The sequence below is a fragment of the Callorhinchus milii genome, unplaced genomic scaffold (genome assembly GCF_018977255.1).
Source record: "Callorhinchus milii isolate IMCB2004 unplaced genomic scaffold, IMCB_Cmil_1.0 Scaffold6, whole genome shotgun sequence".
Lineage (NCBI taxonomy): Eukaryota > Metazoa > Chordata > Chondrichthyes > Chimaeriformes > Callorhinchidae > Callorhinchus > Callorhinchus milii.
The window spans coordinates 28,261,270-28,285,886 of NW_024704747.1; the positions used below are offsets into that span (position 1 = coordinate 28,261,270).

General features: G+C 39.7%; 1 protein-coding gene across 5 annotated transcripts in view; it reads left to right on the forward strand.

Moving 5' to 3' along the window:
- The window catches only part of galnt13 (UDP-N-acetyl-alpha-D-galactosamine:polypeptide N-acetylgalactosaminyltransferase 13), a 118,567-nt gene that overhangs the window by 70,352 nt on the left and 23,598 nt on the right, over window positions 1–24,617 (forward strand). For all 5 annotated transcript variants that reach the window (XM_042336499.1, XM_007889922.2, XM_007889923.2 and 2 more), the window contains exons 4-8: window positions 5,105–5,271; window positions 8,105–8,312; window positions 11,121–11,291; window positions 13,798–13,915; window positions 18,905–19,085. In XM_042336499.1, the coding sequence (XP_042192433.1) occupies window positions 5,105–5,271; window positions 8,105–8,312; window positions 11,121–11,291; window positions 13,798–13,915; window positions 18,905–19,085 (845 nt within the window). The remainder of the gene's footprint in view (window positions 1–5,104; window positions 5,272–8,104; window positions 8,313–11,120; window positions 11,292–13,797; window positions 13,916–18,904; window positions 19,086–24,617) is intronic.

A 24,617-nucleotide genomic window follows, 5' to 3' on the forward strand; every position in this document is an offset into this window, starting at 1 on the left:
GTTTCAGCCTCGACGCTGTGAGTTCAAAGTCCCAATGTAGGGCTTGAACTCACAACCTTCTGACTCAGAGGCGAGAATGCTACTAATTGAGCCGCACCAATTGAATTAGAACAAGAATTTGATGGTGTCCGGGAGTAATTGTAGACACGGTCACATTCAATGGAACATTTGTTGGATATTTAACTTTATTCTAATCTTTACCTCTTCTAAGATCCTTTTCACTGAGCGTGGGCTTGAAAAATAATTTGGTCACTCGATCCACGACTGTTTGTGGGACGCTGCTGATCGCAATTGGCTGCCGTGTTTCGCCCACAAATATACAGTCAATTCACTTTACAGTATATTCTGTGAAGCGCTTTGAGACGTCTCGAAGACGCGATAAGGCGCTATATCAAATGCAAGGATTATTATTATTTTTATTGTATTGTTTATTCATTGTCTTCCATATCAAGGCCATATCTGTGGCTGCTTATGCAGCGATTTAGTGCATGAGCAACATTCAGTTCCAGGGCAGGGCTGTCTGGTTCATTGGTGTAACGGTTGGAGCTTTCTAGTGGTAATAACGGCACAGCTACAGAATTATCTAAGAATTCGAAGGAATAAATGAATGCGCCACATCACACGCTTTCATGCGTTTAATGGAACTGCTGCAAACTGTATTTTGTTTTCAGTCGAGGGCCCTTTTGTGAAGTGCTCAATTATTAAATAAATTAGGTGTGTTAGTGAGCACTTCAGCTTTGAAACAATCTCCGTAACGATTTGCATTGAGTAATTCTGGAGCGTTTTAGGTGGTGTGGTTCCACTATCTTTCCTCTCCAGGCTTTCTTTCCAGGCTTCGCTGCGCTCTTTCCTCTCCACCTATTAATTATTCGAACCCCTTCAGTCGGGTTTCCGTGCTGCCCATAGCATAGAAACCGCCCTGGTCAAGGTCATTAATGACATCTTGACCATCTGCGACCAGGGCTTCCTCGTCCTCCGCGACCTATTGGCCGCATTTGATACGGTCGACCACGTTATCCTCCTCCACCGCTTGTCCTCCCACCTCAACCTTCAAGGCCCTGTTCTTAAGTGGTTTAGGTCGTACCTCTCCCACCATCTTCATTTTGTTTCCACAAATGGCTTCTCCTCCAGCCCCCGCGGTGTCCCTCAGGGCTCTGTCCTCGGTCCCCTCCTCTTCACCCTCTATATGCTCCCCCTGTGGTGACATCATCCGCAGACATGGGGTAAACTTCCACATGTATGTGGATGACACCCAATTCTACCTTTCCTCCTCTACCCTCAACTCCACGACCCCCGATGTCCTGACAGCTGTCTGTCCGACATCGAGTCCTGGACGAGAGACAACTTTCTTCAGCTCAATGTGCACAAAACCGAGGCCCTCCTGATTGGCTCACGTCAGCGCCTCCGCACCTCAGGCGCTGACAGCATCAGCATCCAAGGCTGCACTCTCCACCTCTCAAAGCCATCAGGAACCTCGGTTCTGTTCGACCCTGAGCTGTCCTTTCTCCCCCATATCCGCGCCACAACTGGCACCGCCTTCCATCACCTCCGGAATATCGCCAGACTACGGCACTACCTCACCCCTCACGCGGCTGAAACTCTGGTCCACACCTTTATCACCTCAAGGCTGGACTATGGGAACTCTCTCCTCGCCGGCCTTCCCGGCACCTCCCTCCACAAGCTGCAGGTCATTCAGAACTCTGCAGCTCGTGTACTGTCCCGCACCAGACACCGTGACCACATCACTCCCACCCTCGCTCGCCTCCACTGGCTCCCCATCCCCCAGAGGATCGAATTCAAGATCCTCATCCTCACCTACAAGGCCATTCACGGCCTCGCTCCCCCCTACCTCTCTGACCTACTATCCCCCCACGTACCTGCCCGTACCCTCCGTTCCTCTGGCTCCGGTCTGCTCCACATCCCCCGCCCCAACCGCCCTACCATCGGTGGCCTTCAGCCTCTCAGCCCCGAGGCTCTGGAACCTCATCCCCCAGTGCCTTCGCCGCTTCCTCCCTTTCCTCCTTCAAGGCCGGTCTCAAGACCTTTCTCTTCGACCGTGCCTTCAGCTCCGCTCTCGACTCTACCCCCTCCTTACTCCCTCCCTACCCTCCCCTCACCCTGACCATTTCCCCCTCCTCGCTCCCTCCCTTCCCTCACCCTGACCATTTCCCCCCAATGCTCGGGTCCTGACCCAACTGTCCAGAGCCTTGGGACGTCCTCCCGACGTGAAAGGCGCTCTATAAATGAAATCTTGTTGTTGTTGTTGTATCCATATGTAAGAAAACATAGTCTGAAGAATTTACTGTAAAAGCATTGATCCCACGAGTCTAGAAATCCTATCAATGGCTTGATTTAACTAATATCAGTTAGCCTGCCTGAAAAACAATCAGCAAGACACAGGTTCTACTTGTACGTGTTGAGGTATAGCTGTTCATAGTTTATTTTAAGAACCTTTTGCTTATGTAATTGTTGCCCCTTTTAAGCCAAAAAACGTAGACTGACCTCTGTAGTTTTTCATGTGGTGGATTCCCTAACCCCACTGTCATGTTGAGGGAGATACTGGGTACCAGCTTGTAAGGCAGAACATAAAACTACAGAGAAAGAAACCCCCTAGATCAGTATTATTTGTCTTCAATAAACTGGTCACAAAGCAGCATTGGAAGAGGATAATAATAATAATCCTTACATTTGATATAGTGCTTTTCACGTCTTCTAGACATCTCAAAGCACTCATTATTATTGGCTTGGAGGGTGGTGGTGGGAGAAGTTATAAAATAATCAGAACAAATAAGAGTGCGGGTTTCTGCTTCTGAATGGCTACTGCCTGCAAAGTATAAATGAAGTCTAGCACCTGCAGTTCCCTAACGGCACAAGCATAAAGAGTAATTCTTAACTCCAGCTATTTGTCAACTGGCCAGACTCCCTTTATTCCTGCCTGCTGATAAGGTCACACTGTAGCACTGTGTGACAAAGCTTAAATCTTTGTTATTAGCAAGAGAGTAAGAATAGCATTTATAGCGTGATACCGTCAGGAAGGTGCGGCAATAAAGCTTTGGATGGAAGTGAACTTTAATTACAGGCAAAGTCCTTTGGAGGCAGGAATTGCATTTGAACAGTCTTGGATTTTCCAGTGCCCCCATTCTGTCACTCCCTTGACTTTCAGAGAAACCACTAATTCAGAGTGACTGAATAACCTCCACATAACTGCCAGATAACAGCTGCACAATACAGTTTCACAGCCTTGATGCAGTCTTTCTGTCTAAAATTATTACCAGCCATAGTTAGTGACCAAAGATTATTCCTAGTGCTTTTTTCATTCACATAATCTCTCAAAAAAACAGAGGATAGTTCAGGCAATATCCTTTTTATCTTGAGTAAGATTGATGTTAGCAATTTTTTCCCAACTGCTGTCTTTCTCTCTGGTTGCACAGACCTCCCATAAACATGTTACTTCCAACTGTGTCTGCGGTCAACATCTTTGCCTTTTATTTCTCTGCTTGATATCCCCCACGTGCATTTGTCAAACACTGTGAGACTTGCTTTTACGTGAAAGGTGCTGTATGAGCGCAAGCTGTTCATTCTTTTTAATATTATCCCATGAAGTTACCTGCCAATCTTGTTCAAAGTCGATGATATTTTCACACAAATACAGTCACTTCACTTCAAGCAAACAGGGTTTTGCTGTGATGAGGCAAAGGCAAGGATTAGTATTAAAGTGAATTCTGATTTGCTGATTAAATATTTTAACATTGTTCAATTTCAAACCTTCAGGGTTTAACAGTGAGACTGAAATTGGACGCTTTTATTGTCATTGTTGTGGTAGAATCGATAAGATTTGCACACAAATACTGTCATTTTGAGTTGAGGTACAGATCAGCCATGATCCAATAGAATGGTGGAACAGGCTTGAGGGACTGAATGGCCTAATCCTGTTTCTGTGTTCCTAGAATACTAATGTATTTTCCCCAAGGAGTCGAAGACTGATTTACCACGTAAAACATTTAGATTTGTTTTCAATCGTTCTGTAATCTACTGCCTTCAGAAGGAATTGGAAGCTACATATAGAAATTCCAAATGAATATCTGTGCGGACTTATTGATGCGGTATTAAAAAGTAACGGTACAGTGATTTCCATTCACTAGTTTGGCCATCATAAAAGAATCGATTCCAGAATCCATTACGTCTAACCATTTTGACAAATCCTTGCCAATACCCACAATTAAAACTGCACAGCTGCCCGGGAACTAATACAAGTACCACCTGGGTACAAGTAGATCTGCAAAATGATTTGGTTTTGTAATAGAGCATTCCTTACTGCTGACTAATAATGCACGTGTTGTTCGATGCATTCTTACCTTTTCCAGAAAGAACAGTTTTGAAGCAACTAAGAACTAAGCCGAACGGCTTAGTTTTTTTTGCGCTGCGCAGTCAAGCTTAACAAGATGCCCTAGGTTCACGTAAGGTATCTTGCCAGCAAGTGGATGCCAGCTGTCACCAAATACCAGAGGGAAACTAACGTTGGGAGTGGCTGTTGTGCTTCATTGATTATTCTGAACTTCACTCTGTTCCTAGCAGGTGGAGGCAAGCTGTGACAAAAGGGTGAAAATGTGTTTTGGCTTTAGTCCCCCAAAACCTTCACATTTTGGGAATAATAATAATAAAAATAATCATTGCATTTGATATAGCACCTTATCAGGTCTTCAAGACATCTCAAAGCGCTTCACAGAATATACCGTGAATTGACCGTACATTATAATTATTTTTTATTTCAGAATGTAAATCGCCTTGTGATTTGCCTGTCTTCACTTAAATACTAGTGAATATTAATAAGAATCCTTGCCGTGAATGCAGTCCTTGAATGTTTTTAGCTTGAGATTTCAAAATGAACCACTGGAAGCAAATACTGTCAGTTAACTAACTACATCTGCTGGGGACTGTTGATTTAAAAACTTGCAGGGGATTTAGCAGTTGAATTGCTGGCACAGACGCACCACATTCTGTTTGGATGCAAGGCTTTGAATGGTAATGGCTTCACTCCAGATGAATGTTTCCTCCAAGGAACAAAAGCTTCCTAACCATTTTATTTCACCCTCTTTCCCCACAGATGCAAGACAAAAGTCTACCAGGATGACCTACCGGACACAAGCGTTGTCATTGTTTTTCACAATGAAGCTTGGAGCACTCTGCTTCGGACTATTCACAGCGTTATCAACCGTTCTCCAAGAAGAGTGCTTGCTGAGGTCATCCTTGTGGATGATGAGAGCGAAAGAGGTAACCACAATTTTCACTGTACAAGTTTTATTATTATTCAGTATCTTAAGCGCAAGCGAGAGGACCTGGGTTCGATTCCCGGCAAGGTGAAATGTTGGGCAAGTTTCCTTACTCCACACGCCTCTGTTAACCTAGCAGTAAGTAGGAACCCGGTCGTTAGTCGATTGGTGGATCGCTTTTCCGGGGGTAATAATTCCTTCAAAAAGAATAATAATAATAAATTGATCACTTGAATCCGCGACTGTTTGTGAGACATTGCTGTGTGCAATTAATTGGCTGTTGCATTTTGCCCACAAAATATACAGTCAATTCATGTTGCAGTATATTCTGTGAAGCACTTTGAGACGTCTCAAAGACGTGATAAGATGTTACATCAAATGCAAGGATTATTATTATTATTAAGATGCCTCGATATAAAAGATCAATTTATTCTCTATTCTATAACAGGCACAGATGAGACGAGATTAGATCAGAAGGAAAATATACAATTATTATCAAATAATACAATTCAAAGAGAAGGAAAATATAGCCATATTGATGGGCTGAACCAAGGCAAATGTTTTCTCAATCGGGCTTGGCTGAACTCAGATTTCTATCACTTTTATGTTGGCATATTTTTCCTATTTCAAGCATGGGATTTTTTTCCCTTTCTCAGAGAATACATTCCCTCTGGTATTGCAATGTTCATGTTGACGATTCAGTCAATGATAATGCCATGATACAGACTGAATTTCAGCACCAACATTGAGATAGCACCTGCTGCCTGAAGGAACTACTGTTGAATTGTTTCCTAACTGTTCAAGGTCATATATAGATAGAGTACAAGACAATGATTCTGAATAGACTCTTTTTACACTCAGATTCTCTCAAATTAATAAGAAAGAAATAGTTAATTTTGTTAATCTTAGGATAGACCTTGAAGTGTACCCATCGAATAATATAATAATAAACCTTACGTTTGATATAGCACCTTATCACATCGTTGAGATGTCTCAAAGCACTTCACAAAATTTACTGTAAAGTGAACCAAATCTATATTTTGTGGGCGAAATGCGGCAGCCAATTGCGCACAGCAGTGTCCCACGAAATAGTGGTGGATTGAGTGACCAAATTATTATTATTTAAACATATTTTGAAGGGATTATTCCCCCAGGAAAATGATCCGCCAATCGACTAACCACCAGGTTCCTATTTACTGCTTGGTAAACAGAGGCTTGTGGAGTAACGAAGCTTGCCTAAGGTTTCTCCCCGCCTGGGAATCAAACCCAGGTCCTCTCGCTTGCGAGACGAGTGCTCTAACCAATATGCTACAGGACTCCATCTAATTACGGCAAGTTTACTGTTAATTAGGAAAAAATTGTATGTCCAACCATGTTACGAAATGTTAGGTATGCAAAGAGCAGACATTCATTATGCAGTATATTGCCTGGTTAGACTTAATTTTTCTTCTCTTTTCCAAAGGTCTTTTAATTTCACCAAAAGCTATGATTTATCCAAGTCGGTTACATTTCATTACAGTTATAGTAAAGTTTAAGTGTCGGGAATGAATTTTATGATTAAAGTCTTGAATAATGTATGAGAATTCTCATCCATTATTGACTCTAGAAGCAGCAGAGAACAAAAGAATCAAAGCTTTCCACAGACCTGCCTCACAGAAATAAACTGCGAGCAATTGTTCATTCAGTGGTTGGAATTCCAAGTGTAATTGGTTTTGGTAGTAAAATTAAATGATGATCTTCCATAATCCATACTTGATATTAACAGAAGATGGTGTTTTTAATCAATCCCTGTCATTTAGTGGAGCCTACAGCAATTAGCACCAGATAACCTTTGTATGTCAATGATATGCCACAGAAAGCTCATTGTTTTATCAGCCACTGTGAAAATACCAGGAAGGTACTTGGAGCATTTTGTGGTGATGAAACTACTTACTCTCTTTGAGCAGTAGCTTTGTGATGTGCACCAATTTTATCACTTTGGTATATTTCCCACTTTGGTACATTGGTTATATTTCAAACAGTGCGTCAATTCAGGTTTGCTAAATGGAGAGGATGAGTTCTTGCTCGACATCGCATTGTGATTATTGCGGGCGACATTATAAATAGAATGTCACTTTGCATGGGCAGATGTATGACTTAGCCGATTATACGATTTACACAGATCAGACTTATGTGAGTTGTACTGTGTTTCTGTTTGGGGTCAGTGTAAGACTTTATTTGGAAAAAAAAGGTTTCATCAGCAGCAAAATGAATTGCTTAACTTTCCTTCTTTAAAGAAGCTGTTTAACCATGCTGTTAATTACTTATCACCATAATAAGCATTTGTTTCATACAGCAGTTTTACGCATAAGAATTTACAGGACCAGAAAAGATCATTGTGATCTATCATGCCGGGACCAAAGATTTTCTTTAAAAAGAAGTGAAAATACTGACTGTATTCTCATCTAATTCCCTTTTAGATTTGCTGACACAGTCTTCTTCCACCGCCTCCTTCGGTAGTCTTTCCACATACACACCACTCTCAGTTTAATTACATCTTTCTCTTTGGGGCTCAAGTCTGTATCTCTGTGTTTTGGATGTTTTGATCATGTTAATGTATAATTCGAGGTTAATATCTTTATAGCCTTTAGTATCTTGAGCACTCAATAATACAGCACGTTATATATTCAGAACCGGAACTGGGATTCTTTAAGGGTCAGTAACAAAAAAAACTATAAGGCCGACTATTTTTTAATGAATATTTTATTGCTCCATTGATTGCACTGCCCACAAGAGAAATTCCCAATTCATCGGTTTCTGGACTGAATTGGTTTCGAAACTCTTCTTTGTTGTAGATTTCCTAAAGAAACCCTTGGAGAATTATGTGAAGAAGTTAGAAGTTCCAGTGAAGATAATTAGGATGGAGCAAAGATCTGGATTGATTCGTGCCAGACTGCGAGGTGCAGCAGCATCTAGAGGCCAGGTCATTACCTTCCTGGACGCACACTGTGAATGCACTATTGGGTGGCTTGAACCCCTGCTGACCAGAATAAAAAACAACAGGTAAGATGGTGCTGACGTCTTGATTGTACAAAAGAAAAACACGAGTTCACACGTTTCACAGCCCTGCGGTAGCCAGCGTGCCAGGAGCTAGAAAACTCAATTGCTCGCTGCAACAGAAACCTAACTAAAGCACTTGGTTTCTGATCCCATACAATAGCACAGGGCTAGCGTACTAAATAAAGGACAGACATTGGTCCCTACTGATAACCCCTGTCAACTAAAATTAAAACGGGATCCAGAAGAATTTTTTAGAAGGGTCAAACTGGGGACTTCTTTAATAACCTCAAGGCAGCAAACACGATAGATTAATTAAAAAAATAATAATTTGAACACTCAAGCCACGGCTGTTTGTGAGATCAATGCTACGCGGCAATTGGCTGCCGCGTTTCGCCCATGAAACGTAGTCAATCCCCTTTTTTTTGCAGTAAACTCTATCAAAAAATGCTTAGAAATAACTTGACGACTTGATAAGGCGCCATATTGAATGCAAATATTATTATTATTTTATTTGGAAATGTTTATTTCTAAGATTTGTGTTATTTGAAATGGAACGTGAGGAACATCAAACCAGACACCCGAGGATCTGCATCCTCTCTCCTTCCTTCAACTTGAAACCTTGAATTCCCCCATTTCCTGTCACCAAAAAACAGTGAGCAAAACGCTATTTGCCATAGGGAACCTTCAAGAAGAAAAGGGTTTGGTCAAGTCTACCTGCACTAGTAAAAGCTTATGATGAAAGACATTTGAATCTGCTTCAAGTGGTTCATTTAAACGGCACTAACTCCCTTTGGAGGAGTGCTAGGAATTTATTTGAGGTTTTGTGTCCCTGTGGGCATAGCAAACTGGAAACTTTCAATTTTAGCTGAAGCTGTTCTGTTCACTGCTGGTGTATGCTGAGGTGAACTACATATGGGACTGTTACACAACTAGATTTGATCTATCTGGAAGGCAATATTTTTATTTTATTCTTAAAAAAACCACTCACATCTTATAAAGCAGATATTTATGATCGGCTGGATGTGCAGAAACCCACTGAGAGTTCCAGATATCTATGACTCCTGCTTGTGGAAATGGCCCTGTTTCTGGAATGGAATGTGCTTTCTGTCCCCTGGGGAGACAGACGCACCTAACTTACTTAATTCCGGAGAGTATTGGGTGCAGGTTGGCAGGTTGCCCAGTGGTTGCCGTGTCTGTGGGTTGGAGTATTGCTACAGTTTAACCAGCTAAATCCACATAGCTTGTCATTTAGAGCACCGACTGGCAAGTTTCCTGCTGCCTGTGGACAAGGGACTGCCCCACCCGTTTGGACATTGGCTTGCAGAGATAACTGGATCCGAGTGGGAAGATTCCCTGTGCCCAGTGTTTGGTCTGCTTGTGCAAGTCCTGCTGATAAACCAATGCCTGGATCTCCTGTGCACCTACCTGGCTAAGGAACTGGACTATCACGTAGCAATAAACTATTGATTTGATATTCCATTGCATTGTTACTTTGGAGCTCGTCATCCATCCACTACCTGCCTCTAAGGAATAGATTTGGAACAAAACCTTTGGCAATTGGCCACTTTAACCTCGTCAAAACATCTCTTTTTAAGTCCTACTATTGTCACTGCATCATATTTGTCCCCATCATTAAAGAAGGTTTAATAACCTAATCGAACAAAACCAACTGGAGGTCTTTTGATAAAAAATTAAACATTCTTCGCCCTGAGGACCTAGCTGTGGAGTTATGTAAATTGGATTCTAATTAAATTGTTTCTTTGGATTAATAGTGCAGAGGATAATTAAAGAATGATTTCATTCCACGTTCTCTGAAAAACAAATATGTGCCGGCTGATGGTGAAAAGTATCTCAGTGTAATATTTTCAGACACAACAGAATGTCATCTCATGTAGAATAATGATAATCTGACTTGCACTAATCTTAAGGCTGAGTTCTGATCCAATCAGTGAGAATGAAAGGGGTGGGGGGGTGGCGGGGGGAAAAGAAAGCTGCCCTTAATTTTGCATTTGCAAATTTTTCCATGAAGCTTTCATCAGGAACACGTGGCTTTCAAATCCGGGGATGTACTTGATTTATATTTCATATTCTTCCTAATGTCACCTTCACGAGAAGCTCATTGAGTTTTCCAAACCAGTTGTATATCCTTATTCCCCAAAGTATTTATGTAAATGCCACTTGTCACTTCTCTGAAGTGCCCTTCATCTTCTTCTTTCAGGACGTTTGTAATTACTTACCTATAATTGCAATTTGTATTCTTGTTATGTCTGTTTTTTTTAGTATCTTGCAGTAGTGAGTAGAGTTCAATGACAATTACCACCTACTGTTATTCAAGCCTTTATCGAGCACTTTTGGAAGAAATATGCGCATATTGTGAAGAAAACCAGTGGAATTATTCAAGCCACAAATCTGTAAATGTGTTGGACCATGTGTATTTATTGTCTATTCCTATTGTCTCCGTGAACGTTTTATATTATTGTATTTAACATGGCGAAAGAGTAGCAGAAAAAAGGTTTGCTTCAGTGATGCTACTTTAATAATAATAATAATAATACTCCTTGCGTTTGATTCAGCACCTTATCACATCTTTGAGACATCTCTAAGTACTTCGCAGAATTGACTGTATATTTTGTATTATATATTATATCCTGTGAAGCCCTTTGAGACTTCTTGAAGACTTGATAAAGCCCTATATCGAATTGCAAGGATTATTATTATTATTGGAAGCTGTAATGGCCAGAAGACAATGGTCATTTCAAAGTGCAATATATTTGTTCAAAATCTATGTTTTTGACTCTGTTTACTTTCCAGGAAAACTGTGGTTTGCCCAATTATAGATGTCATAAGTGATGACACGTTTGAATACATGGCTGGATCGGATATGACGTATGGTGGCTTTAACTGGAAACTAAACTTCCGTTGGTATCCAGTGCCCCAGAGAGAGATGGACCGCAGGAAAGGGGACAGAACCTTACCTGTTCGGTGAGTAAAGGAGATAGTGAAACCCTCTCATCCACACCTTGAATCTCTGATTTAGATATCTGTTGTTGATCATAATAATCTTGCATTTGATACAGCGCCATATCACATCGTTGAGTCAATATAAATACTCTAGAGTGGATTGGATTGACTGTATTTTGTGGGTAACATATTGTTATCACTTCCATCTTGAGACGAGTGCGAATAAACCCAGATTAGAAATAGTTTCTCATATGCTCGTGCCAAACCCGGCTTTACCGTGTGATGTCGTTTGCGGGTCTGGTCAGTTGAGCAGAATCGAGCAGTTTTCACAATAAGATTTGAAAAAAATCTGACTTTTCTATGGAATCAGACTGGAAGACAAACCGAGATTCCAAATCAGTTGAACGACATTTGCATTTGCACCTGCAGTGGAGTTCTTGTGAAATCACCTTCTCGGAAAAGCAAATCATTCCACAATTGAGCGTTGTAATTTATGCTGCATTTCAGCACTGATTAATTCAACACCATTTACGTTGAATTAATGTTAAAATTACAATATGAATAGGGTAATAATGTATTGTTGGGGAACAATATATATACCAATATCTCAATAGGTCCCATCTCTTTCTAGATGGAGTATTTCATTGGGTACAGATTAATAAATGTTTGAGATGTCCTTCCCATGTGAAAACCATTATATAAATATGAATTGTATTGTGTATTTTATATATACACAGCTTGTCAAGGCTGTGAGGCATGCGATCACTGAGACTATTATCAACAAGCCTAATGAATTACCAGAATATATGTTGAGGTGGCATAAATCATAACTGGTTATTTTAACCTGTCTAGTTCATAGGTAAGAGCACAGGAAAAAAAATTGTGTTAATTTGAGCACTCTAAGCTTCAAAAAAAACACTGATGAAAGGAGTTTAGGACACAGCAAAATGGTGATGATTGAAAGTTAATCTGATAGCATTCATGCCCACCAATAAAAGTGTACAACAAACTTTCCAACTTTCCATGTTTGCCTTACCTTATGAAAAAATAGTACAATCTGATTTATATTCCAAGGCAAAAGATTTCCATTTGAGATTCGGTGCCTGATAATCTGATAATCTTTCAAATCAATTGGCATTACAGAACAGTATTTGAAATGCACTTAACAACGAGGATCAAGGAGGCTTTGACAGTAATCTGAGCTTCTAGCCTTACTACACGTCATGACAGAAGGTTAACTGACTCCACAACTCTGCTTAAAAGACCTAAAGGTGACTGCGAAGTGAATACGCCTTAATCTGCTCCATTAACAAAAGGCGCTTTCTGCCCTGTTACTACTACACTACAATTTGGATTTACTCAATATGCTGTAATGACCTACAAAAAGCTCACCATTTATTTCACCCTAGTTTTTTGTCCATTGTGTTTACTTTTACAGACTTAAATAACTGACTTAAAGATCTTGTACATAAGGTAAAGTAGATGACTATTGTAAACACCACTCATTTTCTTTTAAACGTACACTTTTTCTGGGTGCTGTTTAATTCCAGTTGAAAAACGATTTAATTCACTAATCGGAAGACAGTGGTAAATTCTGATAAGAATTATATAACTTCTTAAATTAGTCATACGCTTCTTGTGGGGGAGTGTTTTTGTCCCTTCTGATCCACGTTAAGAGGAGTGAATGGTCAGCAGTGCTTTGCTAAAGGTATAGCTTTTCTATTAAAGATATGATATGTCAGTTTGCACCCACTTGGCATTATGCCGTAAGAATTCTCTCCTAATCTGCATCAGTACCATTGTTGGATAGAATATAAAGGGAACTCGCAAGGCAAAAACACAGAAGACTAGTCTCCTGAGTGGCACAGAATCAGGTTACCTATTATTAGTTTTTTAGATGGTAATATACTTGATGTTATAATTCATACATTATTTCAGGACTCATCTTTTTCTCCAATTATATGTTCGAGTTTATCAAAAATATATCTTAATTCACGAATTCCCTGCAAACATGGCAATTCAAGATGCTCGCAGGTTGGATGGAAAATTAGTTAAATGCTGAAAACTTTGCTGTGTTTCAGTTAAAATGTATAGAAGAATGTTGGGGGTATACGTTAAGCAATCTTCGTCGATGTCCCCTTTCCCTTTTCAGGATCCTTCAACATATATCAGCATCTTGTAAACCAGTTTGATCAACAAAATTGTCTTAGTAGGTACCTAAATGTAATTATGACAAAAATAAAAAATCATAATAATTTGGTTTCTCAATCCACAACTGTGTGGACCCTACTGTGCCCAATTGGCTGCTGCAATTCGCCTACAAAATATACAGTCAATTCACTTCACACTATATTCTGTGAAGCGCCTTGAGACGTCTCAATGACGAGATAAGGCGCTATATCAAATGCAAATGCAAGGATTATGTACTAGCAAATTATCCCTCTACCTCAGAAGCGTATCAGTGTTCTTTGACAGGCTTCATAAGTACTTTGAGCTACAACTGACCTTGCTTTCTCCCTTCTTATAGGACACCGACAATGGCTGGGGGCTTGTTCTCCATTGACAGAAGTTACTTTGAAGAGATTGGGACATATGATGCAGGGATGGATATTTGGGGTGGAGAGAACCTTGAGATGTCTTTTAGGGTTAGTATACGACTGTCCGTTGTCAAATTTTTCTTTGGTTTTATACGTGAATAGAATCTCCAAAGGAAAACACCTTGCTCTTTTTACTAGAATCACTGCAAAGCAATACAGTCAGCAAATATTTTCAATAACAATAATAATAATAATAACAATCCTTGCATTTGGTATAGCGCCTTATCATGTCTTCTAGACGTCTCAAAGCACTTCACAGAATAGACTGCAAAGTGAATTGACTGTATACTTGTGGGCGAAAAGTGGCAGCCAATTACGCACAGCAGTGTCCCACAAACAGTCGTGGATTGAGTGACCACATTTTTTGGGGGTTGAGGAATTATTATTTGCTCTTTGAATCCAAATGTCATCTTGTAGCAATACACCGCTGTTTATTTAATAGGTTTTCCTTGTAGGGCGCAACATTAAAAAACATTGACAAAATGTCGAATGAAAGAATGAATGTTAAATGACTGACCAATATCTGCCCGGGAAAAAAAATCTAAGTCACAAAAACATGCACTTGTGAATTCATAAAATGAAGAAACCATTTTATGTTAATCTTTTATGAGCAGGCTTTTGAAACTCTGACATACTGCCAAGTCTTTATTTTGTGCAATGTCGATGCAGTGTGAATGCTCTTATCAGACATCCTCTCTTGAAAGCACATCGTAACAACAGTAGAACCTAATTTAATCAGCATAAGTGGGAGAAGAGCAAATTATTTTTTCTTGACAGAGCCTGCATGTGGGAAACATTTATTGTCTTGCCCACCTTTGTATATAATATAAACTATTCTGCCTTTATCAGAGAAAAAATATCCTCTCTTACGCTTGCTTGTAGAAGAAAATAACAATGATTTTCAAACCAGAACCCATGTTGGAGCAAGACTTGAGAGTGACTTTATTGTGTGTTACAGATGACTAAGGTTGTGGAATAAATGTCAACACCAATTACTTCAACATGTCCTAGTTTCAATATCTGACGTTATGGCTGTCAGTTCAAATATGACTATTTTTCCGATGTGAATATAACCGTTAGTTCCTTAGATAATTATGCTTGTCTTTTTGCATAGGCATTTAAATTAGGATGTAAAATCCAGACATTGTCAATAATAATAAATGCCTGAATAACTTGGTGTAGCACCTTATTGCATTTGCCTAGAAATACACAGTCACTGCACTTTACAGTAAAATGATGTGAAGCACTTTGAGAATGTCTACATCGAATACAAGGATTACAACAACAACAACAACTTGCATTTATATAGTGCCCTTCATGCAAGACTGAGTTCGACTATAACCAACTAAACCGAGAAACTATCAATTGACCGTTCTCAATGTAGAATCCCTACATTAACTTTCTTTTTTAAAAAAACGTATGCTGTTGCAAGTGCCCACGGATCTCTATTTTGTTTAACGTAAGATTTGAGCAAGGTTTCGAGAACGATAGCAAGTGAGGAAAGCGTTTGCGGAAGGGGTTGGAGAATCAGCTTCTATGAGTTTCAAAGGTCGGTAGAAGAAAAAATAGTTGCAGGGAAAATTGCAATTCCAGGTTGCTGGAATTTGGCATTTACATCCTCACAAAGAGTCTTGGGGTCGTATACGTCAACTTTAGATGAAAGGGAAATTATAACCTTGGTATAACTTTGTAACCAACAAGTAGAGCATTTAGCAGAAGCGAGCCTCTCTGTCAGTGCTCTGTTGGTATCATTTGTGAATCCTTCCCATTGAGATTTCAGATCAACTATACTGAACTGAAAGCTGCGGCTTATTTGCTTATCTGCCACTGCTCTTGTGATAGAAATCATTACATTCACAGAGCAGTATAAGAAGCCTGAGCAGAATTTTCATTCTCAATCCGGGCCCCTGGAAAATGGTAACTTTCGTGTTTATGATCTTCTTCCCTCCCTTCCACCTTCGTTCTATTTTTTTGCAAGATCAATAAAAGTTAATGAGAAAAAAAAGCAGAAAAATTGTGGAGGCTGGATGTACGTTTGTTTTGTGTCAGGATTATCAAAGGTGAAAGATAACAGTCGGTGACTGATGTAGCTTTGATCAGCAGCCCATCTGTCTTCCTCCCATAACCTGTTATCTTGAAAGATAATAATGAATTGCTTTTATCACGATCAGTGCATTAAAAGCTGTCTTTTTTGAGGGAACTTAAAGCGAGCTGTTATCTGCCTGAATCGGATCGCGTTCCTTGAAGCAAATCAAGGGATTATGTTTGTGTCAGCAGTGTGGACGTGTAACCTGCTGTGGTTTGTACATTTGCTTAGGAAAGAACGCATAAGGTCCGTGAAGCAAAAAATAACTTGGCGTGCTATTAAATGACAACCAAGGCTACAGCAGTGCCACCTATAAATAGTTTCCATGGAAACTGCAGTCTACTGTCAATTGATGAAAAGCAAAGCAAATTTGGTAATTTACTAGAATACCCACTGGTAAATAATGTCCCACAAAGCAGCGATGGCCAAACTGTGGCCCGCGGGCCGGAAGTGGCCCCTTGGGTGTAGTACGTGTTCGATCGTTAGTGTGTTTTCAGTTTTTCTCTTGATTGAATATTTCTTAACTTATGCCATAAATCGAGAAATATTCAACCAAGCAAATTTATTTTATTGGACACTGCCATAAAGGTTGGCCCTCACTGCCATAAGGTATGATGTTAGTAGAGTGGAGTTACAGTCAAATCACTTTACAGTATATTCTGTGAAGCGCTTTGAGACATCTTGAAGACTTGATAAGGCTCTGTATCAAATGCAAGGATTATTATTATTATGTCCATCTGCTGGGGAATACAAACTAGCAGTATTTGGGATTTGGCATACTCAATCCATAGCTTGGACATTAAGATGAGGGCTTTTTTTAAACAAAATTAACTTTTAAAGAAATGTATTCTTTTTGTTAAACCAGCAGAAGCAGAAATAGTTAATGTCTACAAGTCAGACATTTTGTTTCAGAAGCAGATTTGGCTCCAACCTGGCATCCCTTTCCTGTTGTGCTTCAGTAGGAAGTAGATATGCAGGTGGAGTGCCCATGTCAAGCACCCAACAATACAATACTTGGTGTTTTCATGCAGTCTATGGAAAGAGGGAGAAATATTTTTGCTGAATTCCTTTCGTACAACGTTTTAGACCTTTGATATCCTCCAGGGAGGGAGTGCGCCATCCATTCCAACCGAAAACGCGTCTGTGGAAAAATCCATCAAAATGCATATATATCACTGTGGGTATCTACTCCTTTCATGCACCCTAGTGATACAGGGAAACAATATTCAACACACAGTCTGGATGAGAATTTTTATCACAGATGAAACGCACAGTTTACAAGCTGCAGTGATAACTAAAGTAGAGATGTGTTTAAGGAATGTGATTAAAGTAGAAGGTTAAGTCTTTATCATTGCCTCTCAGGATCCACTTTGGTCTCAATCCACAATCAAAATAATAGCGCTGCTTATTACTTGAAAAGATTGAGGAATCTGGTACTTTTATTAGCTGTAAGTAGGTATTCCTGCATTTTCAGTTGTTATAAGATGTCCCTTAAGTAAGGAAAATGCAGTGCGTCAGCCTGCTGATGAGAGTGTGAGTGGAGCTATTAATCTCTGCTATACATCAGAAGGTAGCACTGAGCCGAAGCCAGACATTTCCACACAAGGAAGGTGGACAGATTGAGCGAGTGGGATAAGTAGTCAATCCCACATAACCAGTCATTCACTCAATATTTCGAAGGGCATTGGATATATACTCGAAAAGGAAAAATGTGCAAGGCTATGGGGCAAGAGCGGGGGAGCAGGACTAATTGAATAGCTCTTTCAAAGAGCCGACACAGACAGGAAGGGCTGAATGGCCTCCTTCTGTGCTGTAAGATTCTATGATAATAATCCGGCTATTTGAGCACTCTGCACTCTTTCGATAACTAGTCAACTGTGATAACCACTCGTTTGAGCTGTATCCCTTGGGGTGACGAGTTATCAGAATTTTACTGTATTTGGTTACAGAGGGCCAGGAAAACTTTCATAATGATAGAATTATACAACACAGAAGGAGGCCATTCGGCCCATCATGTCTGTGCCAGCTCTTTGAAAAGAGCTAATCAAATCAATCCCATTCCCCCGCGCTCTCCCCATAGCCCTGCAAACTTGTCCTCCCTTACAGGCAGCACTGAGCAGTAATGTTAAACGATTACGTAAAGGCTTGTTACACGTAAACTATTATACAGATCCTATCTGACCCTCAGGTGAAAAGTCAGCAAGAGAAGAGTTGTGGGTTAGTTGTGGTGCTTTGCTTTGGATCTTAATGTTCGTGGGTTTTAAATAAAACTATTATTGCAGTCAAATGACTGGAGCGATTGATAGCTGAGGTAACTCACCATGACATGACGATTCTCTTTCAGTTTCACTGTTCCTGTTGAGTTCTGATCTCTGCTATACATCTTCAGGTTGTGCCTGAAGAGCTTCCTTTTCGACCGTGCCTACAGTCACCCTCCCGGCCTCGGCGTCATGCTCCACCACTTCATTTACTGCAATTATTACTTTTCATTTAATAACGTTATTTAGAAATAGTCACTAATATTGAAACGACCTTTGAGTGAAGAGGGGAAGTCCATCACAAAATACGTTTAGCATTTGATCTTATTGCAAAAATAAATACGTCACGGTGAATAAAGATTCAAAATATTCGCGTCAGTGATGTCTTCAGCAGTTTCACCCCAAAAAATCTAGTTTGCGTGTGTTTTGAAAACGGTATCTCAAAACCATTCATGTTCGAGAGGTAAGCATGTGAAATTGTTATGAATATGTTGCGGGCACCTGTTTAATCGTTACAGAAATGTGGTGACTCTTTGTGAGAGTTGTGAAAACTTGCAAAGAAACCTGGAACGTATTGATAAGCGCAAGGAAGGGACTCATGGATACTGTCGTTGTGCAAAGGAACCACATTGATCAAATGATTTGATGGTTCGATGATTTGAAGAACACAATTCCTACTCTATCTTCTCCTAGATATGGCAGTGTGGCGGATCCTTGGAAATTGTAACCTGTTCACACGTTGGCCATGTGTTCCGGAAAGCAACCCCATACACATTCCCTGGCGGGACAGGACATATCATTAACAAAAACAATCGACGCCTAGCGGAGGTCTGGATGGATGAATTTAAGGATTTCTTCTATATCATATCACCAGGTAGGCTGACAGCGATTTGATTCACGTGATCGTTTTCGCATTATTACTTTACGGGGGTACAAATTACGTTCACTCTTAGTTCCTATCGGATGTTCTCCCAAGGTTTTGATGGCAAAAGTTCATTGCATAGAATGTCTTTCTCTAACTTGTCTTGTTGAAGATGTGGCTGTCAAAATTGTGCCATGTGAAATTATCACCGATGATATTATCATATCGACCAAAATTGCAGTCGTCACAATTTGAGGGATGAGGGTGAGGGCTTTGGCTTTGAGGGGAGGGGTATCTTTGTGGTCAGCAAGAGGTATTCACCTACAAAATACTACACTTTACACAATATCCTATGATGTGCTTTTGAGACATCCTCCCAATGTGAAAGGTGCAAAATCAAATAAAGAACCATTATTATTTTTATATTATGATTATTATTAGAACAATTAACTACTTTTGTATTTTTGGTCAATATGATTATGAGCACTGTTGATAATACCACATGCTGAAATATTGACACTGTATTGTGAAATCATATTAGTTTTTCCAAGTAATTTAGATCCTGAAAATCCATTTTGCTTCTTTGCATAACAGAATCAGATTTCCCTTTGTATTATCTCTGACAGCCTATATATAAAGCTTACCTTCACTCAATACAGTATATGATGACTAATTTTCTTATTTGTTAAGATAGCTACCTATTTCAGTGTTGCAATGGTTTTATCAATAACTGGATCCCACCATAACCTGCATTATTAATTGCTGCGGATCTTTTTTCATTAGATTCCTTGTTCAGCCTAAAATTGGCACAGTTTTACTCTCTTCAAAACAAGAATGCAATTTGCTGATGTATTCATGCCAATCTTTATTATAGTTTGATACTAGGATTGCAAAAGGAACACTGCGTTTTTAAGTATTGCAGCATACATCTCAGGAATTTTGTCATCAAACCATAAAAAAATCATTAACTTTTGACTTTATTCATTACTTTTGATAGGTTTACTCACTTGTGGTTGGTGCAGTGGTAAGATTGGAACTTTGGTTAAAGAGAAGAGCAAGTTTCATTGCATCTTATCGCTAACAAATTACGCTAAGATGATTTTTAGTGCCACCGAACTAAAGGTTTACGATGCAGAATTGCATATGGCCAGAAGGTATCATTTCATGTATTGTGGAGCAGCATTAATAGGTTATGAATGCTACTAGTGTTTGAAAACGGCAATTAACCCAACTGTGATTTTTTTTTAAATGAGCTTAAATGAGGTTGAGCACAGGACAAATATTTTTGAGATCTTTGCACGATTTACCAAAATATGTCAAGATAGTGACACTGACTTGCTGTGCTACTTCCAACTATGTAGTGTCATTACCAGTGATCGATTCACCCCTGCGGTCTCTTCCAAAGGCACAGTGTGAAAATGCTGCAGAAACCCATATAAATTGCTATTTTGGGAGGAAATAATGCCCTTTGCTTCCAGTAACTTTGAAAGTTCCTACTGCCCTGGGGCCTTCGATATTGATAGTTGAAAACATTTTCTACCACTATTTCTAGCTGTAGAGTTACAGCACAATGAAAGCAGGCGTCTTGAATGCGGGTGATTATTTCTGCAAGGGATAGTTTGATGACTTCACAGGGAAATGAAATGAGACACTGTGGCCATCACCTCGAAGAGGTAGCTTCAGTGCCCACTTTAATGCCCATTAAATGGAAATAGTTTCCATCTGGCTTGAATTTATTCGGTCCTGTATCTGTTTTGAATCAGTGATAATCTGCCTGTCAATTTGGTCAGTGTTTCTTACCTCAGTTACTGTGAATAGAACAGACTCCGAAATGCACATCTATTGAAGCAGATGAGTATCACAAAGTCACTTCTTCAAAGTGCTGTCTCAGTTATAAGTGTGAGAGTCCTCTCTCCCCTATGAATTCCTCACCAACTGTCCTCCTATTTTCCCAAATCTGCTTTGTTTGTTTTCTTTAAAGTATTAAGCATCAATTTAAAAAAAAAACAATCTTGTATTTGACATTGGGGCAAGGGGTCCTAAAGCGTTTCGCAGGATTTACAGTAAAGTGTAGTAATTGTATTTTGTAGGCAAGCAAATGAATTTTTGGGGGGATTTTACCCAGAAATAAAATAGTGTAGGCTGCAGAGATACAAGGAATAATAAGGGTTATAGGTGGAGGAAACAAGAGAGAGGCATTCGATTAAGTGGCTGATATGGCTAAACAAAAGCAGTGCAGACTTGATGGACCAAATGATCAGGCTACAATACACACTCACTACACTCCAGCTGTTTCCAGTGAGCTGAGAAGGACAGTACGAGCTGGAGAAAGTGTCAAATACAATGCCACCTTAGAATACAAAGATGGTCTGGTACAGTAATGTGGCAACCTAATGGCAGGCGAGGGAAAATCATTTATTTTCATTGCCTCTAAAATGACACCAACGTAATCCATGAAATTGATTCATAAAGCATCCTGCTGGAACAAAAGGACCAATATTCAGAAAATCATTTGGCGTGATTGGTGTACTCAATCTCTACGCTCATTAAAAATGTGCAGACTAGAAAGTTGGGGTCTAGCCTTGATGCCCATCTTAAGGAACAAGTAAATCTCCACTACACTGAGACTTCTGCCTTAGCTTAAAATAAAAAAAAACACTACATGACTGATTGGGAAGATGTAATCATTCTTGATAAAGAAAGCAATGGGAACAAAAGGAAATGAATTGAGTCCTGCATATGCACCACAGTAATTGGACATTAAGCAGGACAGAAACATCAGTCTCCTTTCCTGAAGCAGACGGCTCTTAATGAGAAAGGTGTCTTCTCCATGGGGAACGGCTTTTGTTATCGCTAATATAATAACTGCAAAGCTGCTTCCTCACCTAAACTAGTTGTTTGATTTAACTGCTTACCTGCCTGAAGAGCTCCACATAACCCAGACCACCACAAATACACTAATTACTTTATGGTGAAAGTAGAATCTTAGAATGTTACAGGACAGAAAACACGAGAGATACAGCAAACCCATAAGTGTCCATTGCTGCCTCTTGTTTATATCAATCACACTTTTCAGCATTTCCCGCATTCAGTTGGCAAAAAAAAATTGCCCCCCATTTTGTCACTTGCATCCCAGAGGGATTGAGGTTATCTTGTCTTGTGTGTCATTTGCGAAAACCACTGTGAAGATTTATAACCTGTTTATGCTGCTCGAAGCAAAGCGATATTGATTCCAGCAGTAGAGTGATTATGAGTTGGAAGGCAGATGTATTCTTTCCGCTCCTAATCACTTTGCCCAGGGCTGAGAAGAGTTTCGTACAAGGACATCATAGTACATGGTTGAAGTGACAGTAATATTTTATTTTTAATGTTATTTAAAAACAAACAACTGAAGTTTTTCCACTTTCCTTTAGTTTAGAAAGTTTCAATATATTGTGCCATGCAATACAAATAATCATTGAGGGGTTAAAGGAAGTGAAGGTTACTTGCACCTGCATATAATCCAGGAAGAGCTATAATAATAATAATAATAATAATCCTTGCATTTGATATGGCGCTTTTCACGTCGGGAGGACGTCCCAAAGCGCTTCACAGAACACACTGTAAAGTGAATTGACTGTATATTTGTGGGCGAACGCGGCAGCCAATTGCGCACAGCAATGTCCCACAAACAGTCGTGGATTGAAAATGACCACTTTATTATTGTTTTTGGTTTTGGAGGGATTATTATTAGGCTCTGTGTGGAGTAAGGAAACTTGCCCAAGGTTTCGCCCTCTGCCTGGAATTGAACTCCGGTCTCTCACTTGCAAAGCGAGTGCTCTAACCACTGAGCTACAGGACTCCACTATGTCATGTGGTTGTATCTCAAAGGCCTGTTTAATGCCAGGCATCTCTGATTCCCTTCCAGGTAGCTAATGGATAAGTTATGTAGTCAGTGCCTTCATTCATGAATAATTAGTAGATCTAAAGAGAACTATTTACCTTTGTTGTATGTAAGCATTATTCATCTTTGTCAAAATTAAACTATCCCAACTATCCCAAACTATCCCAAATGCAAGAGGGAACCCACTTTAAAATAATATATAATTCTTCCATTAGTATAACCATACTCGTAAAATTGCTACACTGGAGAACTTTATAAAGGTTAAAAAGGTTTACGTGGCTGTGGGTGATACAAGTACTACAGGATTATACCAGCACTTGACTGATATTAAGAGGTTGCTCATTGCAGCTGTGGGCTGAGTTAATCACTGCACAGACATAATCACTAAATCTAGCTAATTCTAATCTTCAATTAATGAATATTAACTGCAGTAATGGAGGAAATTAGTTTGGTCACTTTTTATGGTAGAAATAATGTCATTACAAATGGTCTCTGCTCTTGCATACGCTGTTTTCATGATGCGTGAAGGATATTTCACTGAGTCACCTTTCCCGTCCTCCATATAGCACAGTTTCATTGCAAGCTCGGGCCTCACAGTCTATTAATTATTCACATTATCCGGTTCTTCTGTGTATTGACCTCGGTTAATTCTCTAAGATACTGAAATGGCCTTGTACAAACCTGTGCTATTTATAAGACTCATTTACTTCTCAACTTTGCTATTTTTATCCTCTGGATCAAAGCCTGATTGGGGGCAACAACATCAAATCGACAAATGGAACATATGTGGCTATCATTTTTATGATGTGAATTTGAACTCCTGTGGCCATTGGCAGATGGATAATTGGTCTTAATGTAGGAAGATGCCAATGTGATTGTAAAATTAAATTAGAGGCTTTTGTAAGATTTGAATAGAACCACATAAGTATTAAAGTGCTTTTCTTTTTGGCAGCAATGAATTAAGTGGGGTTAACTAAATAGACTGCCTGTAAATAAGTGAGTGTTTATCTTAATTGCATCCAAAGCAGTGGTGGATTTGCACCAGGAATATAACACCATTCATTGGGCTGTGCAATTTTTCATCAAGGGATGGGTGCAGGGTTGGTTTGAAGAAATGCTCACACATAATTAAAGCAAAGCTGTACGTTCAGTTTTTAACTGTGCTTCTTGCAACCTTCATTCACACAGAGAGGTAAATCTAGTGCAAGCTGTGAGATCTGATCGCAATTTGTGCTGGATCTCAACTTCTGCAGTCCCCCTAGAGTAGATGATTTAGGCAGCACATCAATTTGCATCACTTCAGTACTCCAAACCTGGGCTCTGTGAAAATCCATTTGGCGTTTTTCCAAAATGGTTCCTTAATGGTTCCGGGTGCAACCGGCTCTTTTAATAACATTTTAAAACTAATGATAGTTAATTGTTCACCGCACAGAGGGCTCTCCTCGTTCCCCCGGGTGATAACCAAATATATAAATCCACAAAAATTGTAAGGGAAACAGCTGACTGATTGTAAACAAGTAATGAAGAAGGCTACTGGGTTAAATCTGTGGGGTCAGAGAACTCTGAATTATGTGGGCGACAGGTGAGAGAACTGTTTCCTGATAGAGTCAAGTCACTTTACAGTATATTCTGTGAAGCTCTTTGCGACGTCTCAAAGCCGT